Source organism: Phoenix dactylifera, chromosome 3 (genome assembly GCF_009389715.1).
Source record: "Phoenix dactylifera cultivar Barhee BC4 chromosome 3, palm_55x_up_171113_PBpolish2nd_filt_p, whole genome shotgun sequence".
NCBI lineage: Eukaryota > Viridiplantae > Streptophyta > Magnoliopsida > Arecales > Arecaceae > Phoenix > Phoenix dactylifera.
This window is the reverse complement of record NC_052394.1, coordinates 14,047,996-14,067,082: the sequence shown is the minus strand read 5'-3', so window position 1 is coordinate 14,067,082 and position 19,087 is coordinate 14,047,996. Positions and strand designations below refer to the sequence as shown.

Below are 19,087 nucleotides of genomic sequence, written 5' to 3'. Positions count from 1 at the left end.
TATGGTCTGCCGTACCAGTCGGTACGGACCGATACCGGCCGATACATACCGGTACCGGACCCTACCGGTACGGTACAGCTACATATTTCGGTACCGAACCGTACCGACCGGTACCGACCGTACCGACTCGGTACCGGCCCGTACCGAACCGATACCGGCCCGAACCAACCAGTCCGTACCGGCTGCAATTTTTTTTGGCTTTTAGCCCCATCGGTACAGTACTGGTTCGGCTCGGTTTGGTTCGGTACCGTATCAGTACCGATGCCCACCGGTACGTCGGTACAGTCGGTACCGCGTACCTTGATCCCAAGTGTTAGGAAGATATCATCCCAACCTTGTCCATAATTCGTACCTAGTCTAGAGGGTGCCGACTAGTGCAACTGGTAAATTTATTGCGGTCAGCACCAATAATATAAGTTCCAATCCCTACCTTACCCGATTTTTGGTTAGGCTTCCTCTCGTCCTAATTCTGAAAAAAAAAGAAGAAAAGAAAACAAGCAAATGATACCGGGTCTAGGACCCTGGATTTAAAACCTTGCTAGTGAAGGTGCCTACAGAAGATGCATTAAAATGCCCTTTAAAAGATAAGCAAGAAGAAAGCATTTGTAAAACAGCAGTCATGAGCATCTAGTCTGTAAGTAATCATGTTCTATTAATAACCTTTCAGTAAAAACATTGTTATTAAATCCTTAAAAGAGAAAATAATAAAGAAAGTAATATGAAAATAACAAAGAAATTAATAACTGCAGATACACAACTATACTTATTGAGATAGACATTTAGATGGATGTATTTAAGTTTCACAGAAAGTAGTGTGTTGTGTTATTAACAAATTCTAAACAAGCTAGCTTTCGAGGATGCACAAAATTAAACTTCAAATAAAGCAGTAAAACATTACCTTATCTAAGTATAAACCAATAGCACAATACAAAACCATGTCAAGCATCATCATTGAGAGGCAGACCAAAAAATTGACTCCAGAGGAAGCCTGCAGTTTTTCATTCACGGGATCTGAATCTGAATATGGAAGTTTTGAATCTTGAGATGATTTCACTATTCAGATAAGTAATTACCTGCCAGATATTGGTCCACCGAACTCCAACATGAGCACGTTCGTAATCAGCAAAGTTTACCGTCCCAAGGGCAAATGCTGTAGGTGAAAGCAAAGAGGCCAAGATCTTCCATATCCTAGCAGTCCAAGCGCATTAATGTATTTGCATTAGAAAAGAATTCTAGCAGAGATAATTGAAGACAGAATGTAGCAGCAATACTAACATAGGGACAGCAGGATCATTGACCGAGTAATAAGGAAAGAAGGCTCCCAGAAAAGAAAGGGTGCCGACTGCCACAGCTGTCTTTGCACGAGAAAAAAATGTGGAGATCAAAAAGGAAAGCGTGACCGCACTTAAACCAAAAAAGAAGAAGTAGACGAAGACCAGTGATTTATCACTATATATAAAAAGACTGCTCATCGTGCATATTGTAATGATTGCTGAAGAAATTGCAAACTGCATGAAAAACCAGAATAAGTTTAGTGAGAAACACTGCTTGAAACTAAAAGAAGCAGAATTGATAAAAAAAAAAGCATGCCGGTCATAAATTCATAATAATATCCTTATATCCTATATAAATATTATAGGATAATTGTTTTTTATGTAAGAAAAGCAAAAAAAGGAAGATGAGAACAGGATAATGGAACAAAGTCAAAGAAAGACCAAGGATACAGTACTCTACATGATCAGAGGAAAAAAGTTGCTTTAGATAAGAATCATGTGCACATAAAATCACCAGTATATGTAAAAAGAAATCAACAACCATGACCATCTAATCTAAATAAATCAGCAAAGCTAAAAACACCTCACAGAACACAAAATTCCTTTTATACGTTTCAGAGTTGCTGTATCACTGAGAAGAAAACGCCATGGTTGCTGGTGGATGTAGTCCAGACGCTTTGGCTTCTCCTAATATTTATTTTTTCTTCCAAAAAGAAAAAGTAATTTGTACATATGGAAGAAACTCTAAAGATGGGAATCATTCAATTAACTATATATTCTTGCCAACCTATCACCCAAAGGGTACGATGGTGTAACTAGCTATCACAGGAACCAAGTCTCTTTGTGCAAAATGAATATTAAATTTAGTTAAACTCTTTAAAAATGAAAGCAGCTACCTATGCCATAAATATTGAGATAACAGAACCACATATGATGAAGATCAGCAAGAATGTAGCACTTGATAGCAATGACTGGAGAAAAGGAATTCATAAAGCTAAACCAAAATGATCAAAAAAGGCTTGTTGGGTACATCTGGGTTTCTCTACAGGTAGAACTACAGTTTCACAGGTATGAGGCACATTTAATATTTCACAGGGCATAAAGAGATAAATAAGCAAATTTATCGCATATCCATGTGAACAAATAAGTATGTTGCTACAGTTAAATAATTAAGATAAATCAAATACTTCTCAGGTATGCAGTAGTTGCCTGTAAGGAATATGTGATCAACCAGGAAAGGTAAAATATCTCATCTTTAAGACCCATCATGTGCAGGCCTTCTTTAATCTTCTGCTCCTGAAACAGAGAAGTAACAATGCAATTATTTCCAAATAAAGGGAACAAAAAAATATATCAAATTAGAGCAACAAATTATTCAAACTCATGTTCATATTCATACCTTCTCAAAAACAGAATAGCTGATTAGACGAGAAATTGGATAGAGAAATCCCAAGAGATATCTGCCCATTGCCAAGGAGGGTAAAAATTCAAAAAAATGAAAATAACAGAGGAAGCTTACCGATTGCTATTCATAAAATGATTAAAATAATTTTTGGCAACCTACAAAAGATGACCCCCTATACAACTACCAGTAAATTTTCTCATACTTAAGACTATAGATAGACCCTTGATTAGATATTAAAATCACTTAGAAGAATAGTGACCCGCATATTTGATCTCTTAAACAAAATCCTCCAAAGGAATGCAGCAGAATATGGCAATTAGAAAATAAAAATTAAAAAGATAAGATTAAAGAAGAAAATCTGAGATTACATGAGATAGCAAGGAGAAACAATATGTCTTGGATGATTATTCTTGTAGCACTCCTTTTATTTTATCAAAACCTCTGACAGCCTGCTATCTACGATAAATCAGCAGATAAGGGAGGTGGTAGGCATAGGATTCAAACAACTGCATATGAACTCTTATCAGTCTTATGTCTCTTATTTTCTTTAATTCCCATACCGAATAATTCTCATAGTTACCTGATCGACAAAGATTCAAAGAGAGGTTCACCCAGACAATCTATCTCAGTCAGATGTCCCCAATCTATGATCTTTCATAAGCTAGCAATCCCATAGCTCGGATGCTGCCTAAGTGGTAGTCACTTCTATGGAGAACAATTATGTTTTGGGACTTTATTGGAGCCACACTACAAAGAAAAAATACGAGACAATGACTAAATGATTATAGAACCAGCACACACTAAAGGTTTGAATTTAAGGTTAAATCTTCAATAATTCTCATCAAATTGGAGAGCACAGGAGATGACAGCATGATTTGCAACAACACCTATCAGTTGATCCTCCAACTAGATTCACAGAGTGACCACTTCACTTAAAACATGCTCTCAAATGAAATATCATATATGTTTTTTCTTCCTTTTGTCCAGAATACTAGCTGTTCATCTAGCTTCCATGTCGCAGAGTGTTATTCAGTTAGACCTTTGATCAAACTTTGAACCCAGAAAAAACTGCCCTAGTAACATTAGTGCATGTAACATAAGAGACATGAGCAAGGGCATATTCAGTTGCTACAGCTAATCCCAAACTATACTCAGCTTCTTAGTTCTCTGGGCCACAAGCTTTCCAACAACAAAAGGCAGAGAAGTTTATCGATGACTTTCTATCCACTAGTAAACGCACCTGACTGAGCCTCAGCAGCAGATTACAATTTTGAACTATATAATCAACATGACTTCTAATTCCATCAAGCAAACTCCCTAAAAAACCTTTTCAAGAAGGATTCATGAGACTGTTTAGAATTGTAATGAAATTACCCACGTATCTCTTTTTCCTCCGGAGCAAAAAATCAAGAGGTTGTTGCATATTAACTTTCTAAAATAGAACTTAGGAAAAAGCGAAACACTCGCCACATCACACCATTACAGTTTCTAATTTAAACTAACAATTACAGAAAAATCACTTTCAGGGAATGATGCTTTGCAGCCAAAAAAAAAAAACAAGAAGTCTCAAAATAATCTACTCATACAGGTCCAGGCACACTCTTCAGCAACAAGCACTATTTCAACCTTTCCATTGTTCCACCAAGCTAACAGTCAACAACCTAGATCAATCCAACCTTGACAGCAGTTTGCATGTTTCCTCGAGGAAGGGAAACTAGCTCATTTGTATCAATATCATAGAGTTTTACCTTTTCCTGCATAGATTTTACTAGCCTTGATAAGCCTTGACTAACAACAAGTATTTGTTAGTAGACATTCAATAGTGAAGAAGTAAATGCATAAAAGAATCAATATGAACCAAATGAGAAGGAAGACTGTCTCTCTTTTGACCTATAGAGACTGGAGATGTTAAATCACCAGACACTAGAGTTGACCACATAGGATAGTGAATAAATTGTTGGTTCACACTTCACACCACTAGGTATGCCTAAACAAGTATCATTAATCTTCATTTGCTGTTTACAATTCAAAGTGTGATGCTGGAATTGATATTTCTAGATAAAAGGATGTCTCTAACTTTTCAGAAATTCAAGAAATTTCTAATTTGACACTTGCATGGTTTTCCTCAAAAGACAATCACACGGTTCCTTGATTTCTTCATACCTTCATCCCTTCCGGTTAGGCAAAAGGTTAGTTTTCCCCTTATGGCTGGAGCTACCTCCAAATCACCATATTTGCTCCATGTCTTTAAAACTTCTAAACAAAGATTGCCAAACTATGCCGAACTAGCCGGTTCGGGGCGTACCAAACCGGACCGGTCGGTTACCAGCACGGTTCGTCTGGCCGGTCCAATATAGAGCTCGTCTTTTTTTTAAAGCCTCCCCGCTTGAAGAAGGACATGTCAATCGTGTCGCAAGGCTTCAAAAAAGAAAGCCTCCATCTGATGTAGCAGAGCTCCATCCCTGAAACCCTAATCGACAAATCCCAGGGGAGTCAACCCTCTCCCTCTCTCTCCCTCGATCCCCATTGCTGGGGCTTTGAGCGTCTCTCCCTCCCTCTCTCTTCCCTCTCTCCCTTGATCCCCATCGCCGAATCCGGAGCTCTCGAAGCTCTTCCAAGATAGATCAAGCCCCAACCCCTCTCTCTCTCTCCCCCTCTCTCCCCATCCCTTCCTCACTCCCTCCATCTCCCTCTTCCTCTTCCTCTCTCTCCTTCTCCCTCTCCCCCTCCCTCTCCTGTTTTCAGTACGCCTTGGAATGACATGGTATGGACCTGTACCATACCGTGTCAATTGCCTACCGGTACGACCTCTGGTATCAGTTTGATGAATTTTACTTTTAAAAAACCCTTAGATCATTTTCTTGTCAAAGTCACCCTACTACTTCATGCAACTCTATGAAAAAAAATTCCTTGAACATAGCCGAAGAAATTGAATTCAATTCACCAACTGAAATGAAGGATAACCAAAATGCCCCAACCTTTGACTCTAAGATAGCTGAGACAAAGGAAGGATGGAAAAGCGTGCCTGCCAACTCTATAGTATGCATTGTACCAAATTATCAATATTTTAGAAATTTTACACAAAGTATGTGGAAAGCTATCAGATATCTTCGGGCTTCTAGTGGGAAATAGGAGTTTTTTCTTGAATTTGGCCAATAAGATTCCTGTCGCACCCAACTTTGGGGTTTGGGAAGGGAGAGGCAAGAGTATCTATGATTTTGACACTCCATAACTGCATGAAGGGCATGAGACTCATGTTTGACCTTGTCATTCCAAATATGTCTAGGTTTGCTTACTCCATTCGAGACTCCAATTTTTTCATTCCATACGCTATTCATTAAAATTAAAAGCTTGACTGCTAAATTAGTATCTATAGATAAACCTAAAAAAAGGGGCAATCGGGCTGCGGATTGGGTGGCCGCCTATGTGGCCAACCATGCGGGTGGTATCCTGTGGGCTAAGGATAGGGAGTTGCCTCGGACACTTCGAGATATTCTGTTTTCTGATTTTATTGGGTGTATTCGTACTCGTCAAGTATGAGTTACCCATCCTAGCAAAAAAAAAAAAGAGGGGCAAAAACTTGGTTTTTCTTGACTACTGTGTGGAGATTGATTCTATGAATAACAAAGCTTTAGTTTCTTTTTTCTGGATAGACGACGATACTTGCTAGACAAACTGTACAGTACAAGTGCATTCTCCCATGTTCCCTAAATGAATTTGAGTTACTACTTTCTTCGAAGCTTATCAAATTCCTCTTAAGGTTTCAAAAAGCACTGCATAGTAACTAATATGCAAATATACACAGTTACTTAAGCAATTCATGACCCTTTCCCTTTTATGATGTCATTCTCCAAGCTTGACATTAAATTCATTAAGAGTAGAAGAAATAACATATATCTTCTTTCATGCAATATAAGGTACCATACCTTCTATTACTAATGCAAATCATGCTAAAAAATAAATTTTTACAAGGTCAATCGGCTTTCTAATAATCAACAATTGACGGACAATTTATATCACAAGAGAAAATAAGAACATAAATTTACAGACATTTGTAGGTATTTGCATGCCACAATTTACACAAATATGCACCAATAGCAACAACTTATTTGCTACTCTAGTCTTATACAAAAAACTTTCCAAGCTCAAGGCTAGCACCTAACAATGAGGTTCATCGTACCTATGCATACCGCTCCGTACTGGGCGCACTACACCGTACTGATACCAAACCGAGATTTAGTACAGTATGTCGAACCAGCCCTAGTACCGCGCATACTGCCACTATACCAGCATGGTACTAGTATAGGGTCCGATAACAAGACACTGAACCTTGGCAGACATGATCCTCATTATCTTCAGCTCGATAAGCAAATTGTCCACAACTACTTAACTAGCATTTCTAAGAACATCACCATATATAACAAGGGTTTTCTAGTGCACGAGGCTTTCACCACTATGGGATATGGGGAGAGTCAAACGTATGCAGCCTTACCCCATGTGTGGAGAGGCAGTGTCTGTGTTTTAAACTCATGGCACCAGGATCACGATGGAGTACCCTTACCTTTATACCAAGGCCCACCCTCTCTAAGAAAAGTATAGTATATATTTTTGAAAATTTTCTGGCTTCTGTCATGAAGATTAGGACGCGAACCAAGATTTGAAAAGTCAATTTGATTTCAATTTTGGGCCTGGTTTTGTTGAGTTTCAGTTTCAATAGTTTTGGTGGTCTTCAATGTTTATCTCCAAGCTTTGCAATTTCAGTAATACTGATAGAAAAATAAAAATGCCAAATAAAAGTTATTAAATAAAAGCTTAGACTTTAGGGTATTTTCTATTATATGGGTTTTTTTATTGGTGCAGTTTCATTATAGACTGAAGTTAACAATACATGAAATACATTATCTATATCAGTATTTTGTACAAAGAACATATTTTTCTTCATTTTTTTCATAGGACTTATAGATACTATAAAATATTATAATAATATAATATGACAAAATGCATATAGTTATAAAAAATTGTATATATTCTATATAAAAAAGATGTTATTCCTATGAAATGTGTGTACTAGGATGTTCACTTTATCTTTGTAAACTACAGTGCTAGGGCCTTTTTGGAGGCCTTGACCCATCAAGGATTGTGTTAACATCAATCCCCTCTTTGAACTCTTAAAAAAAAAGATAAATCATTGAAAAGTGATACTACATAGGTTATGCATTTAATAAAGAAAGAGATGACCCTGATAATAGTAAACACTAAAATAAAACTTAAAAAAAGACTAGTTCGCTGGTTCAGCCAGTCTCACTTGGAATTGATCAGAACATTTGAAACTAGACCGAAATCAGATAATGACGACCATAATTGATTGAAACTGTTCAAACCCAAAAATAGAGGTCGATTTCAAATCAGTCCAGCCAAAACCAATCTATTTTGGTCCATTCCAGCCAGAATGGAATGATTTAGACCAAAACTCAAAACCTTGCAAACATGATATCTACAAGACACCATAAATGCACCACAGGAGACAAACCAAAAGATCTCCAAGCAGATTTTAGGTAGGATTTCAAAAGGGTGGGAATAGAAAAGGAATATCCCAATTAAGCATGCTCTTCTTACCAAATTGATCTCCAGAACAAAATGGATAAGCCCTAGATTACATCCCGAAAACATTAATGAGATAGCAACCTGTAGATTAGATCTCCTGAGAGCATGGTACTAATACATACTGCCCCATACCTAGCATACCGTACCATATGGGTACCGAACCGAGAAACCAACCCTCGTACCAGGCATACCAACACTATACCATCATCGTACCAGTAGGGGGTCCAATACCAAGATGGTGAACCATGCCAGAGAGGAAAAACTTTTTTAGAGATGTGGGAAAACAAAAAATCCTATAAGTATCAAGATTTATACAATTTATTTGAGGCCAATTTCATGAATTTTTTCCAACCATTTAAAGCTACCTCAGCACCTCTGCTATCAATAAGAGCTTTTCCAAATCCTCTCTCCCAATCACCATTCACATAACCTTAGGTCTTCTCATTTCTCATAGCTCTTTAGACAAATTCGAAAACATGTTCTATTAATGTCTTCTGAGGTCATCACTGGACATGCCCATACCCTCTCAATTGATAGTCCATCATGTATACTAATTTGGTGCAAGTCCTACTTCTCTAATGTAGAAAAAATGTATGAAACCAAAGGAAGTAGATAAGGAAAAGATGAAGACAGATGAATAAAACAGAAAGAATGAAAAAGGCAAGGATGAAGAAAAATACTTAAAGAAGATGGGGGAACTTGACACCCAGTGATTTGTTGAACTGCCATTTTGATTAGTCCTTACACAGTTGGACCGTTTTCAGACACAGTTATACATTTTTCAATACATAATTATTTGTTTTATGCATATTTATGCACAACCAGAGATTAGAAATAAAATGGACATCAAAAGCAAGGACCAGGAATAACTTCTTCAGTTAACAGGAATTAAACATAATATGACAGTCAATCAGGGTCAGACCTCAATATACCTGAGAGTAAGATGAATAAAATGATTAGAATGATCAGTAGATATTGCTCCTCTTTGATTAGACAGTGTAACGACTTGTGATAACCAAAAATTAGAATGTCCCTCCCAAGGTTCGCCGTCTCGGTACCGGACCCCGTACTGGTGCCACACTAGCACAATATCAATATGGTATAGTACGAAGTATTTTTGGCGTACCGAGTGTTGGTACACCACCCGTATCAGATACCGGTACCGAACCAATATGGTATAGTATGCTCCGTACCGCTCGGTTCAGGCCGGTATAGCATGCCATGGTCCCTCCTAAGTAGCTTGGTCACTTATTGGTATTTTACATATTTTGCATCTTATATGTGATGCCAATTACAATGAAAAAATAGTGAAAAGGCCCAATATGTTAATACATATAGCAGACACCAACAAATATGTAAGCATATAACTTCAAAAAAAAAAGAAAAAAGAAAAACCCCAAGCTTAAACGTAAATTAGGCACCAATAGTATGACTATGACACCAAACTAACTCAAATCAATGTTCTTACAACAATAACGATGACAGCATACGGGTTAGGACATAAGGAAAAATTTAAATCAGTTTAAACTATTTTTATGCAGTCTTTATTTTTGAGATGTAATGATCTGCAGGACGAATGAACGGTTCTTTTAAGGAAAATATAACAAAAGAGATAATACAAAACTCAAGTAGGAATGTAACTATACTCACAATACCCCCATTACACTCTTTACAATTGACTGGAACTCATCATCTGTGTATTCACGAGTTGGAAATGGAGCAATACTAATGTTTGCTGGACTGTACTGTGTCCATGGAAGGTTGATATGAGAATGAATGCCATATGGGTGGAACAACGGCAGTGCTCTATTCTCAGGGGTAGTATGAGTTCCATTTTGCTGTGCAAGAAGTATTACTAATGAATCCACTACCTTCTGCAACTGCAAGAACAAAGTAAAAAAAGATTAATTTTGTAAGAAAAAAAATGAAGCACCACATATAACAAAAGTATCCAATCGTAACCAGCCCCCTCCACCGCACCCACCCCCCCCCCCCCCAAGTTTCATGGCTGACTTGTGGCCCCTAGCCAGGTTTCATTTGACATGTTTTATGTTTTCTATTTCTCAACAAGTTCTGATTTTATCACTTGTTTGCCATGTTTGTGCCTATTTCGTCATCAGAAGGAGAACAGGAGTTAGAATGAAGCCAAAACAGAACTTGGGGCCAAAACAGAACTTGATTTTATCACCCCCCCCCCCCCCCCCAAACAGCCGGAAAAGAAAAACATGCAAAGTAGCATAATTTATTCATAAGGCAAATATAGAGAATTTAATTATTCATAGCTTAGAAAGCAGCTTTCTGAATCACTTGATATGTAGCATTTTTAAAGCCAAAGAAATCTTCAGAGGACCAGCAATCAAAAGGAATGTGAAAGTGATAATAAAATAGAAAAGCCACAACAAGGCACAAATCTCCAAACAATATAATCTACAAGTTACAAAAATCAGTTATCCTGACGCAAGATGGAGAAGCTAAAAGGGAGAGGAGAAGAACTCATACAGTCAGAAATCCGCTAAATCCATACTGATGAGTTGGTACAATATTGACACCTAACTCCAAGTCATCAAGATACGGTCCATTTACATCCATGATAGTTTTAACATCAGGAAAACCTGAGAAAGCCCATGTGTGGTTAAGACGTATGCTATAGTCAAATATTTGAGGACCTTGTGTATGAAATACTACTGCTCCTTTGATCATGGGGTACGAAAAGTTCCTGAACAGAGAAAGATGATTGTCAGAATCTATGAAACTAAGTAATAAAAATATCGACTTTCCAAAAAAAGTACTGCATTCTTTAAGCTGAAAACATGTAAAAAAATATAAAATCTGAAAATATTAGACAAGTCCACATGAAATATGAAGGACCAACCGGCTTGGGAAAATAGCTCATATTTAATTCCGAAAAAATGAGAGGGATTGATGAATTTTCAATGATAATCATATTTTAAATATAATAACATAGATAAGCTTTCATGCCCAAATTTTGTTATTGTAGACAAGTCCAGAACTCCAGATATTTAGGTCCAGACCATGTACACTTCTATTTTAAATTTAATTCAACTCAGTTTCAGTTGGTTTAATCTAATTTTTGTGATAACTAAATTGATGAATGGCATGCTTCCAATGCTCTGTATCAGCTAATCCCTCTTACCGACCTCCAAAACTTTAGACTAGCAAATTATCCAACCTTTAGATATCATTCTAAATATGCATAGGACACATAACAGGATCTGAAAATCTATCAAGTCTCAAATGATGCAGTCCAGAAGGCCATGTTCCCACATGTAGGATCTGGAAGCTGCATGGGGAGTTCACTTGACCAAACAACACACTTGATCACAGAAGCAAGTTTAAAATTCATGATCAGAAGATATTATGGTCTGGAAAAACTATTAGGATAGAGATATAATGCAATAAGAAGCATTGGAAAACAACCAATTATTGAATTATTGAAAATCTAAAGAAAACCATAAAACCAAATAATAGTGCAACAAAAAAGGCACAATATCCAGCAGGAAGATGATCTGAAAAGAGAAAACAGGTTGTAATAGAGACGGGAGGAAATATCAGAGAATAGTCTGGTCATATATCAGCAGAATTTCACAGGAGGAGCAAAAACCATTAAAGCTCCATGATGGTGATTTTAGATCCTTCCATACTTAAACAAGAGGCCCCCGGATCTAATTTTATCCAGGAAAAAGGAAAATTATAGTATTAACAAACATAATACTAAATCCTGAAGATTCCATTAGATCATTAGAACTGTTGAGAGACAGATGACTGGAACATTGATTAAAGCTTTCTCGGAAGATAAAGCCAATGATCTTTGCTAATTCTGCATACTTCTTATCATGTCATTTGCAACAGGTTAAAGAATTCCAGCAATGGCCCTGTAGCATATAGCAGAAAGGGAACAAGTTTGTCAAGTTTTCTTGGAAGATTAAATCCACAGTTCATGCTGATTCCAGTAAAATTCTTATCGCATGGCTGGCAACAGTTCAAAACTTTATAGCAATGGTCCGAAGATTAAATTTCCAGCAAAGCAGAGGTCATTAAGGATCCAATTTTATGATTGCCATCAAGAACACAGGAGTGAGTATCACTAGACCAGACTTAATGAAGTCATGGAAGTTTGAACCACAATTTGCATTACTTATCAACTGAGATTAAAACAGGTGTTGGAGTGAATGCAAGTGCAATACTTCACTAGTAGATAGAAGTACCCACATATGCATGCACGGACGCACATATGCATGCTTGCATGCATATACACAGGTACGAGCAAATATACACACTGGCGAACACATGCACCCTGCACACAACCATGCCCACTTCCACACCAACAGACACATCAATGCATGCACAGATGTCACAGCCATTATATATCATATATAACTTGCCAAACCTTTTTAAGAATCTGGCTTCAGCTTATCAAATATCACAATTCACTGACTAGATTTTGAGAATTGTTATTTAGGTTAAATCAACTGAACAATCCTAGGGAATCCAAACTGTAATTAAGAGCTTCAGTAGTATTTTGGACAAAAGATTAAAGTTCACAACAACGATAACAAGGCATGTGAAAAGAAACATAACTTACTTGTCTTGATCATTAACGCCATAAAGATCTGAGCGTATGTAAGTTTCTAGGTCTAGCTCATCTTTGTAAATTCTCGCGACCATCTATTAACAGGCAGAAGAAGACCCATCAAAATTAAGTTATAGTTGCAATTAGCCCATAGAAGAGATTGAAAAAAGCACCACAAAGTACAACTCAAGGCATGATTTAACAAAGAAATTTATATTAAACATAAATGGTGATGTTGAAAGTGGATACCATAGAAAAACATGACCAACATAACTAAGATAACTAAAGCACATGGCTTATAAGTGGGAATGAATAGAATACTAGGATTCATAAAACCAACCCTGCATAGTTGGGACAAGGACAATTGCAAAGGCTATGCTTTTTGACAGCTCATAAACATATTTATTGAATAAATTAAATTATTATGATTTAAATTTCCACTTTTTAGTTTTTTGTAAACTCTTGAGTCATCAATCATAAGAGATTATCTACTCTTGCCGATCCTTAATTATTTTATATGGTTCTTTTGCTTTAGAATGTCCCTGTTGATGCCCTTTTGATGCAACTCTAAAGACTGCCCTCATGTGCTTAAGAGGATGTGTTAAATCGTAAACTTTGGGATGATCTTATTTTCTCATACTTTCATTTTTTGCTTGCAACCAGTCATTTATTTAAAGAGCCACAGTCATATAGTGAGGTGACTCGGCATCCACGATGGCAGACAAACAAAAACGAATACCATGCACCTTCAAAGACCCACAGATCTCATGATAAAGATTTAAGATGAAACCAAGTGAACATACAAGGTCAAGACTCAAGACTGACTTGGATGGTTATGCTCTACAGGAGTTTTATTTTCATCATGGTTCTAATGAGAAGTATGGAATTGACAACTCTAGAAAAGATCAGAGACCAGAATTTGGGATCACCAATGTGCAGAGTCAATCTCTTTATTAAATGAACACGAAGAATGCACTTTTACCACCAAAGTTTGAAACTCGTGTATGAATCCTGTATCATTCATATAAGGGTATGGTAGGAGATACAAAAAGATACCCCCATGTTGATACAAGTTGATACAGTGTGTATCAAGACAGTACAGTATGGTCAATATCAAGCCTTGTTTACCAGCAGTGGCATCTAATAGGTCCATAATAGATCATAGTGTAACAACATCCCTAACTTCATGACATCTATAAGGTGTTGTTGGGCATTTACCCTAAAGTATAACTTGATGGGACCATATCACAAAAGTAAGCCCAAATTAGTAGCAAAGAAATATAGCCAATTAACAGTAATCAATTATGCAGAGACCTTGCTCCAAATGATAGGCACAAATCTACACATTCACCTCATCGCAGTAGTATATAATTCATTTGCATCATACCATATCTGAAAAATGCTTTGAGTGTCAACAAGAAAGCATACACCAGCATAGCCTCAGGTGTCAAGGGGGTAAATTAAGCAAACTGAAAAAAGTTAAAATTATTGCAGTCAACTAAAGTGTAGTCTGCTAATTCGAAGTAAGTAATGTACATATTGTGACAAAAAAACATCAATTATTGTGTTGTATACGTAGAAGAACAAGAAAATGATCATAGTTTCAACGACCTCCATAAACATTCTGCTCACTGGAAATGATGACTTGGAGATTGGAAGTACAAAGGAATAGCACAATAAACTCCTTAATATTAAGGATTCATACACAAAGCAAGAAGTTAGAGGAAGAGAGCAAACAACGCATTTTGCTTAGGGCAACCAAGGTGGTAATAACATAACAGCTATAGAAAAATGGTCAGTTTATAGTGTGATCCTATAGACATGAAGCTGCCTCCACCTTTTCTCTATATCATAAATTATCACTTTAAAAGAGTTTCCTAGGAAGGAAAAAAGAACCATTCTGTAAAATGTGGTTTCCCACTCACCAAGAAATCAACAACTTGATCTGTTGGCAACCCCCCCCCCCCCCAACTGAAAAAAAAAAAAGTAATAGTGCACAAAGTGAGAGCCAATCTCAATATAAATGGTATAGTCATGTAGCACCAAGTTGCTGACAATTTAAACATTAATTTATCATGGAAGAAAGGTAAATGCATCACAAGGGATTAACGGGCACTAAAGACAAACAATGCTGATGGAGGCATCAGCCAAAGTGTGCTACTCCATTTAAGCACTCATTCACGAAACAATGTCCTTGGTTCTTTATCCAATAATATATTTTTCTTCCTAATTTTTTTTCTTGCCTCTTCCTCCTTCATTTTCTTCTCCTTTTCTCTCAACTTTTCCTCCTTTCCTTTTCTTTTCCTTCCTTTCCTCCTAATTCTTCTCTAACTTCTTTCTTTCCTCTTTTTGCAAATCATGGTTATGATAGTACTATAACTTAGAGGCATGTAAGGCTTTTTTGTTATGCTTGGTGCATGATAAACAAATTTTATGATGCAAAACCATGTATTTTTTACTATTTAATGAACATTTTTAGTTATGGAAGCATAATTCTTAGCATTAGCATCCTTTCATATCTAAGCTACTTCCTAGGCATTTTAGCGGGTCCACCACCTAGCATTGCCTGGCAATTTCATGCCCTTGGCAGCATTGAAAAGCAATTGGGCTAAAATGTGCCGAGGGTGATATTGGTTTACCCAGCATTACCACCTTTGCCTAAAATTTGCCGTAGGCCTGACATAAATGAAGTTCAGCATAGCCCGTTGTGTTGAGAGCTTAGCTCCAGCAAACTCAGAGCAGCCCAAGTTTGAGTTTTGACTCAAGTTAGTTGAAAGCTCAAAGAGATGCCAACCATCTCAATCTGAATAATTGGAAACTCAAATTAAGAGAAATCAAATAATTGAGCAAACAAATGAGGTTTCTGATATTGAACATATACCAAGAAAAATTTACTAAGAAGCTACTGAAAATTTCCCATTGTGTCATGCATATGGCACACCAATGTGTGTAATATATTAATATATATATAGGCAATACAACATATACTCTACTCGAGCCTAAGTGGGGCTGCTGCACTCACAAACTATTGTCCTAAGCTTGACCAAGATTCATGTCAAGCAACAATTTTCAGGCCTAAGCATACCTTCTTCCACTGGATCTGTTCGTTGCATGTATAATTCTGTCTTATTCATCACAGAGATGCCAAAGTCATGTGGCTGTATATTTCACATATTCATCTCCTAGTTTTAATTATATGTCCATTTTCTCCAAAGTTCTTTCATATGACTGAGTGACGCAGCAAAGGAAGATACAGATACGCAAAACCTTCAAGCAAAAAAGGGTCTTTTTTGTGAAGCAAATGGTCGGCAGTACCTTTAGGAGTGGGAACTTTAGGGATAATACATCCAACATCAATCTCGTTTCATTAGTGTCAGGTGCAAAAGCCAAATGTTCACCTTTGACAACCATCAATTTCAAAATGTCATCGAAACTCGGAGAAATCTCGCTGTTTCCCACTTCAACAAACATGCCCTTTCGAATATACCTGGACAGAAGCCCAATTAAATGCCTTCATGCTAATGCTTACTCAAAAACTTACATAAGAAAAAAGGTATAAAGCCAGAAGAGTGATGGAAATCCAGATATATCATACGCTTGTACGGGGTGAATTTGTGTATCGACTCCTGACCGAACGCCAACTAGCATCAACATCACAATAGTCGGCAGTAGAATCTGCACCAATAGCAAAGAATTCAAAAATTCATACCCTGTTCGTCTGAGAAAACCAAAAAGCAGATGCATAATCCAGCAAGAACCGGAATTTATTCAAGAAAGGACGAAAAAAGTGATCTTTTGAGCGAAATTTTCCGCCAACGCCCAAAAAAAATGTATAAAAGTAATGAAATTAAAAGAAAGGCGAGAATTGAAACCCTCGAAAGAGAGAGGGATGAAAACCTCGGCACAAGTGGCGAAAGGATGGCGGATTTTAAGGAGCCAGTTCTTTCGGAGCATCGCTCTCAGCTGCCGCCGAGAGCTCCCCATATCTCTCTCCCCCCTGCAAGAATCCCTCTTTCTTCGTTCCAAGGATTCAGAAGAGACCACCAATTACTCGATAAAACGAAGAGAGAGGGAGAGAGAGAGAATATGGAGGAACCGGAGACTGCGTGGGTGGAGGGGAAAGGAGACGCGAAGAGAGAAGACTTTGGAAAAGAGAGGAGGGCCTGAGGGGTTGCTTTCGAGGATCATTTACATTTGGTAAAGCGGGGAGAGGGAGGGCCCAGCCGCCGCCCGGGTGGGCGGCCGAGTGTGGTGGCCCAAGGTGGTGCTCGGAAGTTGCCAAAAGAAACGGATGGGGTTACTGGCGCGTAGCGCACTGATATTTCTGTGGGCCAGTACATGGGCTTGACCTGCCCCCACGTCGAGCCTATATCAAGCGTTGGATCGGACTTGTCCTGAGAAGTTTCCTAGATAGATTCTACCATAGGTTGGTGGCGATCGCCGTCCGGATCGAAGTCGTATCCTTCGCATATATATCTTAAAATAGCTATAACTAGTAAATATGGTTACATAACTACATATTATATTGATCCAAAAATAGCTATGCAAAATATAGTTCATCTTGTAAATATATCTTAAAAAAGTATATACCTACAAATAATTATTTCACATTGATTGCAATGGCATAGATGTTCTAGATCATGCATTCAATATAATAATAGAGATATGTGCTGGTAGTTTCTAGTGCTACAAAATAGAAGGCTAAAATCACTGTTTTTCAACATTTCTACGTGCCACCAAAATCTATTTGCTTGTAACCAATACAAAATTTGTATTATTCTTAAATGTTGACCAGAATCTTCTACTAACAATAAAAAATATTAGTCAAAATATTTTGAATTTAAGTAGGATAACCATTATAATATAATTTTCGGTATTTATAAGTGTTGTACGATGCAACCATGGTATCCTTTTAAATGTAGGAAAGCCCAATAGAAGTGTCGCAAAAAAGCCGTATTTCTATTGACGTTTTATGAAAATGCCGACATATAATTCCTGAGATAACTTTGACTTGCATTTATATGGCATTTGATAGGGATGTTGGTTTTGAAGTGCCTGGCATTTTTGTGCCTTCTATTGGAAATCTTTGAATGTTGGCAAAAGCCATTACTATTGTAGCAAGCCATCTCCAATCCTAATGCTTCTCTTGCCCCCAAGCATGGTTCTAAATGCAACTGTTGCTTCATTTAGTAAAGTGAAGCAATGAATCACCTTCTTATGTCAAATGATATTTCAAAATTTATTTAACCCATTTTGATAACCAACTAGATGTTTCCTTATTTCAATCTATGGATAAGACTTAGTAGCTGACCTAAAATGGCATCAATGGATAAGACTCCTAGTTTTACCGCGATCATAAATCGAAAATCATGGAAAGGGTGCAATGAAGAAGATTTGAAAGTAAATATAATCATACTCACCATATTGTTATGAAAGATTTTTTTTGTTAGTTGACATTACTAAATTATTTGCTAGCTCTCTATTTCATTGCTACATGAATCTTCAATTACCTATAATTCATTTATCTATTGCAAATAATAAACAAATATTTTGATAATAAATAAGTAATTAATTTGGCTTCTTGATCTAAACTTCCTCTTAGATCCCTCAAATTAAAGATAAGTGGAGAGGAGGCATTGACACAGGTTGGAAGGTCTATCACGGGCTTTGGAACAACACAATTGAAGGAAAAGCAGTATGAACTAATAACCTAAACTAGAAAAGTAATTAAAAAGATAAATTAAAAGATATTAAACTAAATGATAGATTATAACTAAATTTATGGCTAGAAAGATAGCTTGTAGCTTGTGCTGCTACTTAAAATCTTCGCCCATGCTTGGAATTCATAAAGAATATTTGAAAAAGGCTACGATCCTCTAGAATCGACCAACTTATTAATTCTCGAAATTCTTTAGAATTTGCTATACAAGCCACGCAAAATCAATTATGCAAACCATTCCAAAAAGAAACATGAGTTAGCATATACTTAAAAGGGACAAATTTTTATTGATTCAATTATAAAATATATAAGCGAGGTATTTATAAGCCCCGTAGGGCATGACCAGAATTCAAAATTTTAGAAAACCTAAATAATCTAGGATGAATTCTTTACTAAATCATCACAATATATAAAAATTATGGGCAATAATATGAGAAACTAATCAAACATTAGCTGTTTCTAAATCTTGTTTTTTTTATGTTCATAACAAAATT

At 36.9% G+C, this 19,087-nt stretch overlaps 1 protein-coding gene across 1 annotated transcript in view; it reads right to left on the bottom strand.

Annotated features, from left to right (window-relative positions):
• The window catches only part of LOC103707982 (ABC transporter A family member 1), an 84,719-nt gene extending 67,696 nt beyond the window's left edge, over positions 1-17,023 (bottom strand). Inside the window, exons 1-11 of the mRNA XM_039124675.1 lie at positions 16,772-17,023; positions 16,470-16,549; positions 16,190-16,361; positions 12,887-12,969; positions 10,783-10,999; positions 9,934-10,163; positions 2,674-2,734; positions 2,484-2,570; positions 1,276-1,508; positions 1,074-1,188; positions 899-988 (exon numbers count right to left, since the gene is read on the bottom strand). Coding sequence (XP_038980603.1) covers positions 899-988; positions 1,074-1,188; positions 1,276-1,508; positions 2,484-2,570; positions 2,674-2,734; positions 9,934-10,163; positions 10,783-10,999; positions 12,887-12,969; positions 16,190-16,361; positions 16,470-16,549; positions 16,772-16,858 — 1,455 coding nt within the window. The 5' untranslated portion in view covers positions 16,859-17,023. The remainder of the gene's footprint in view (positions 1-898; positions 989-1,073; positions 1,189-1,275; positions 1,509-2,483; positions 2,571-2,673; positions 2,735-9,933; positions 10,164-10,782; positions 11,000-12,886; positions 12,970-16,189; positions 16,362-16,469; positions 16,550-16,771) is intronic.
• Positions 17,024-19,087: the final 2,064 nt, after the last annotated feature.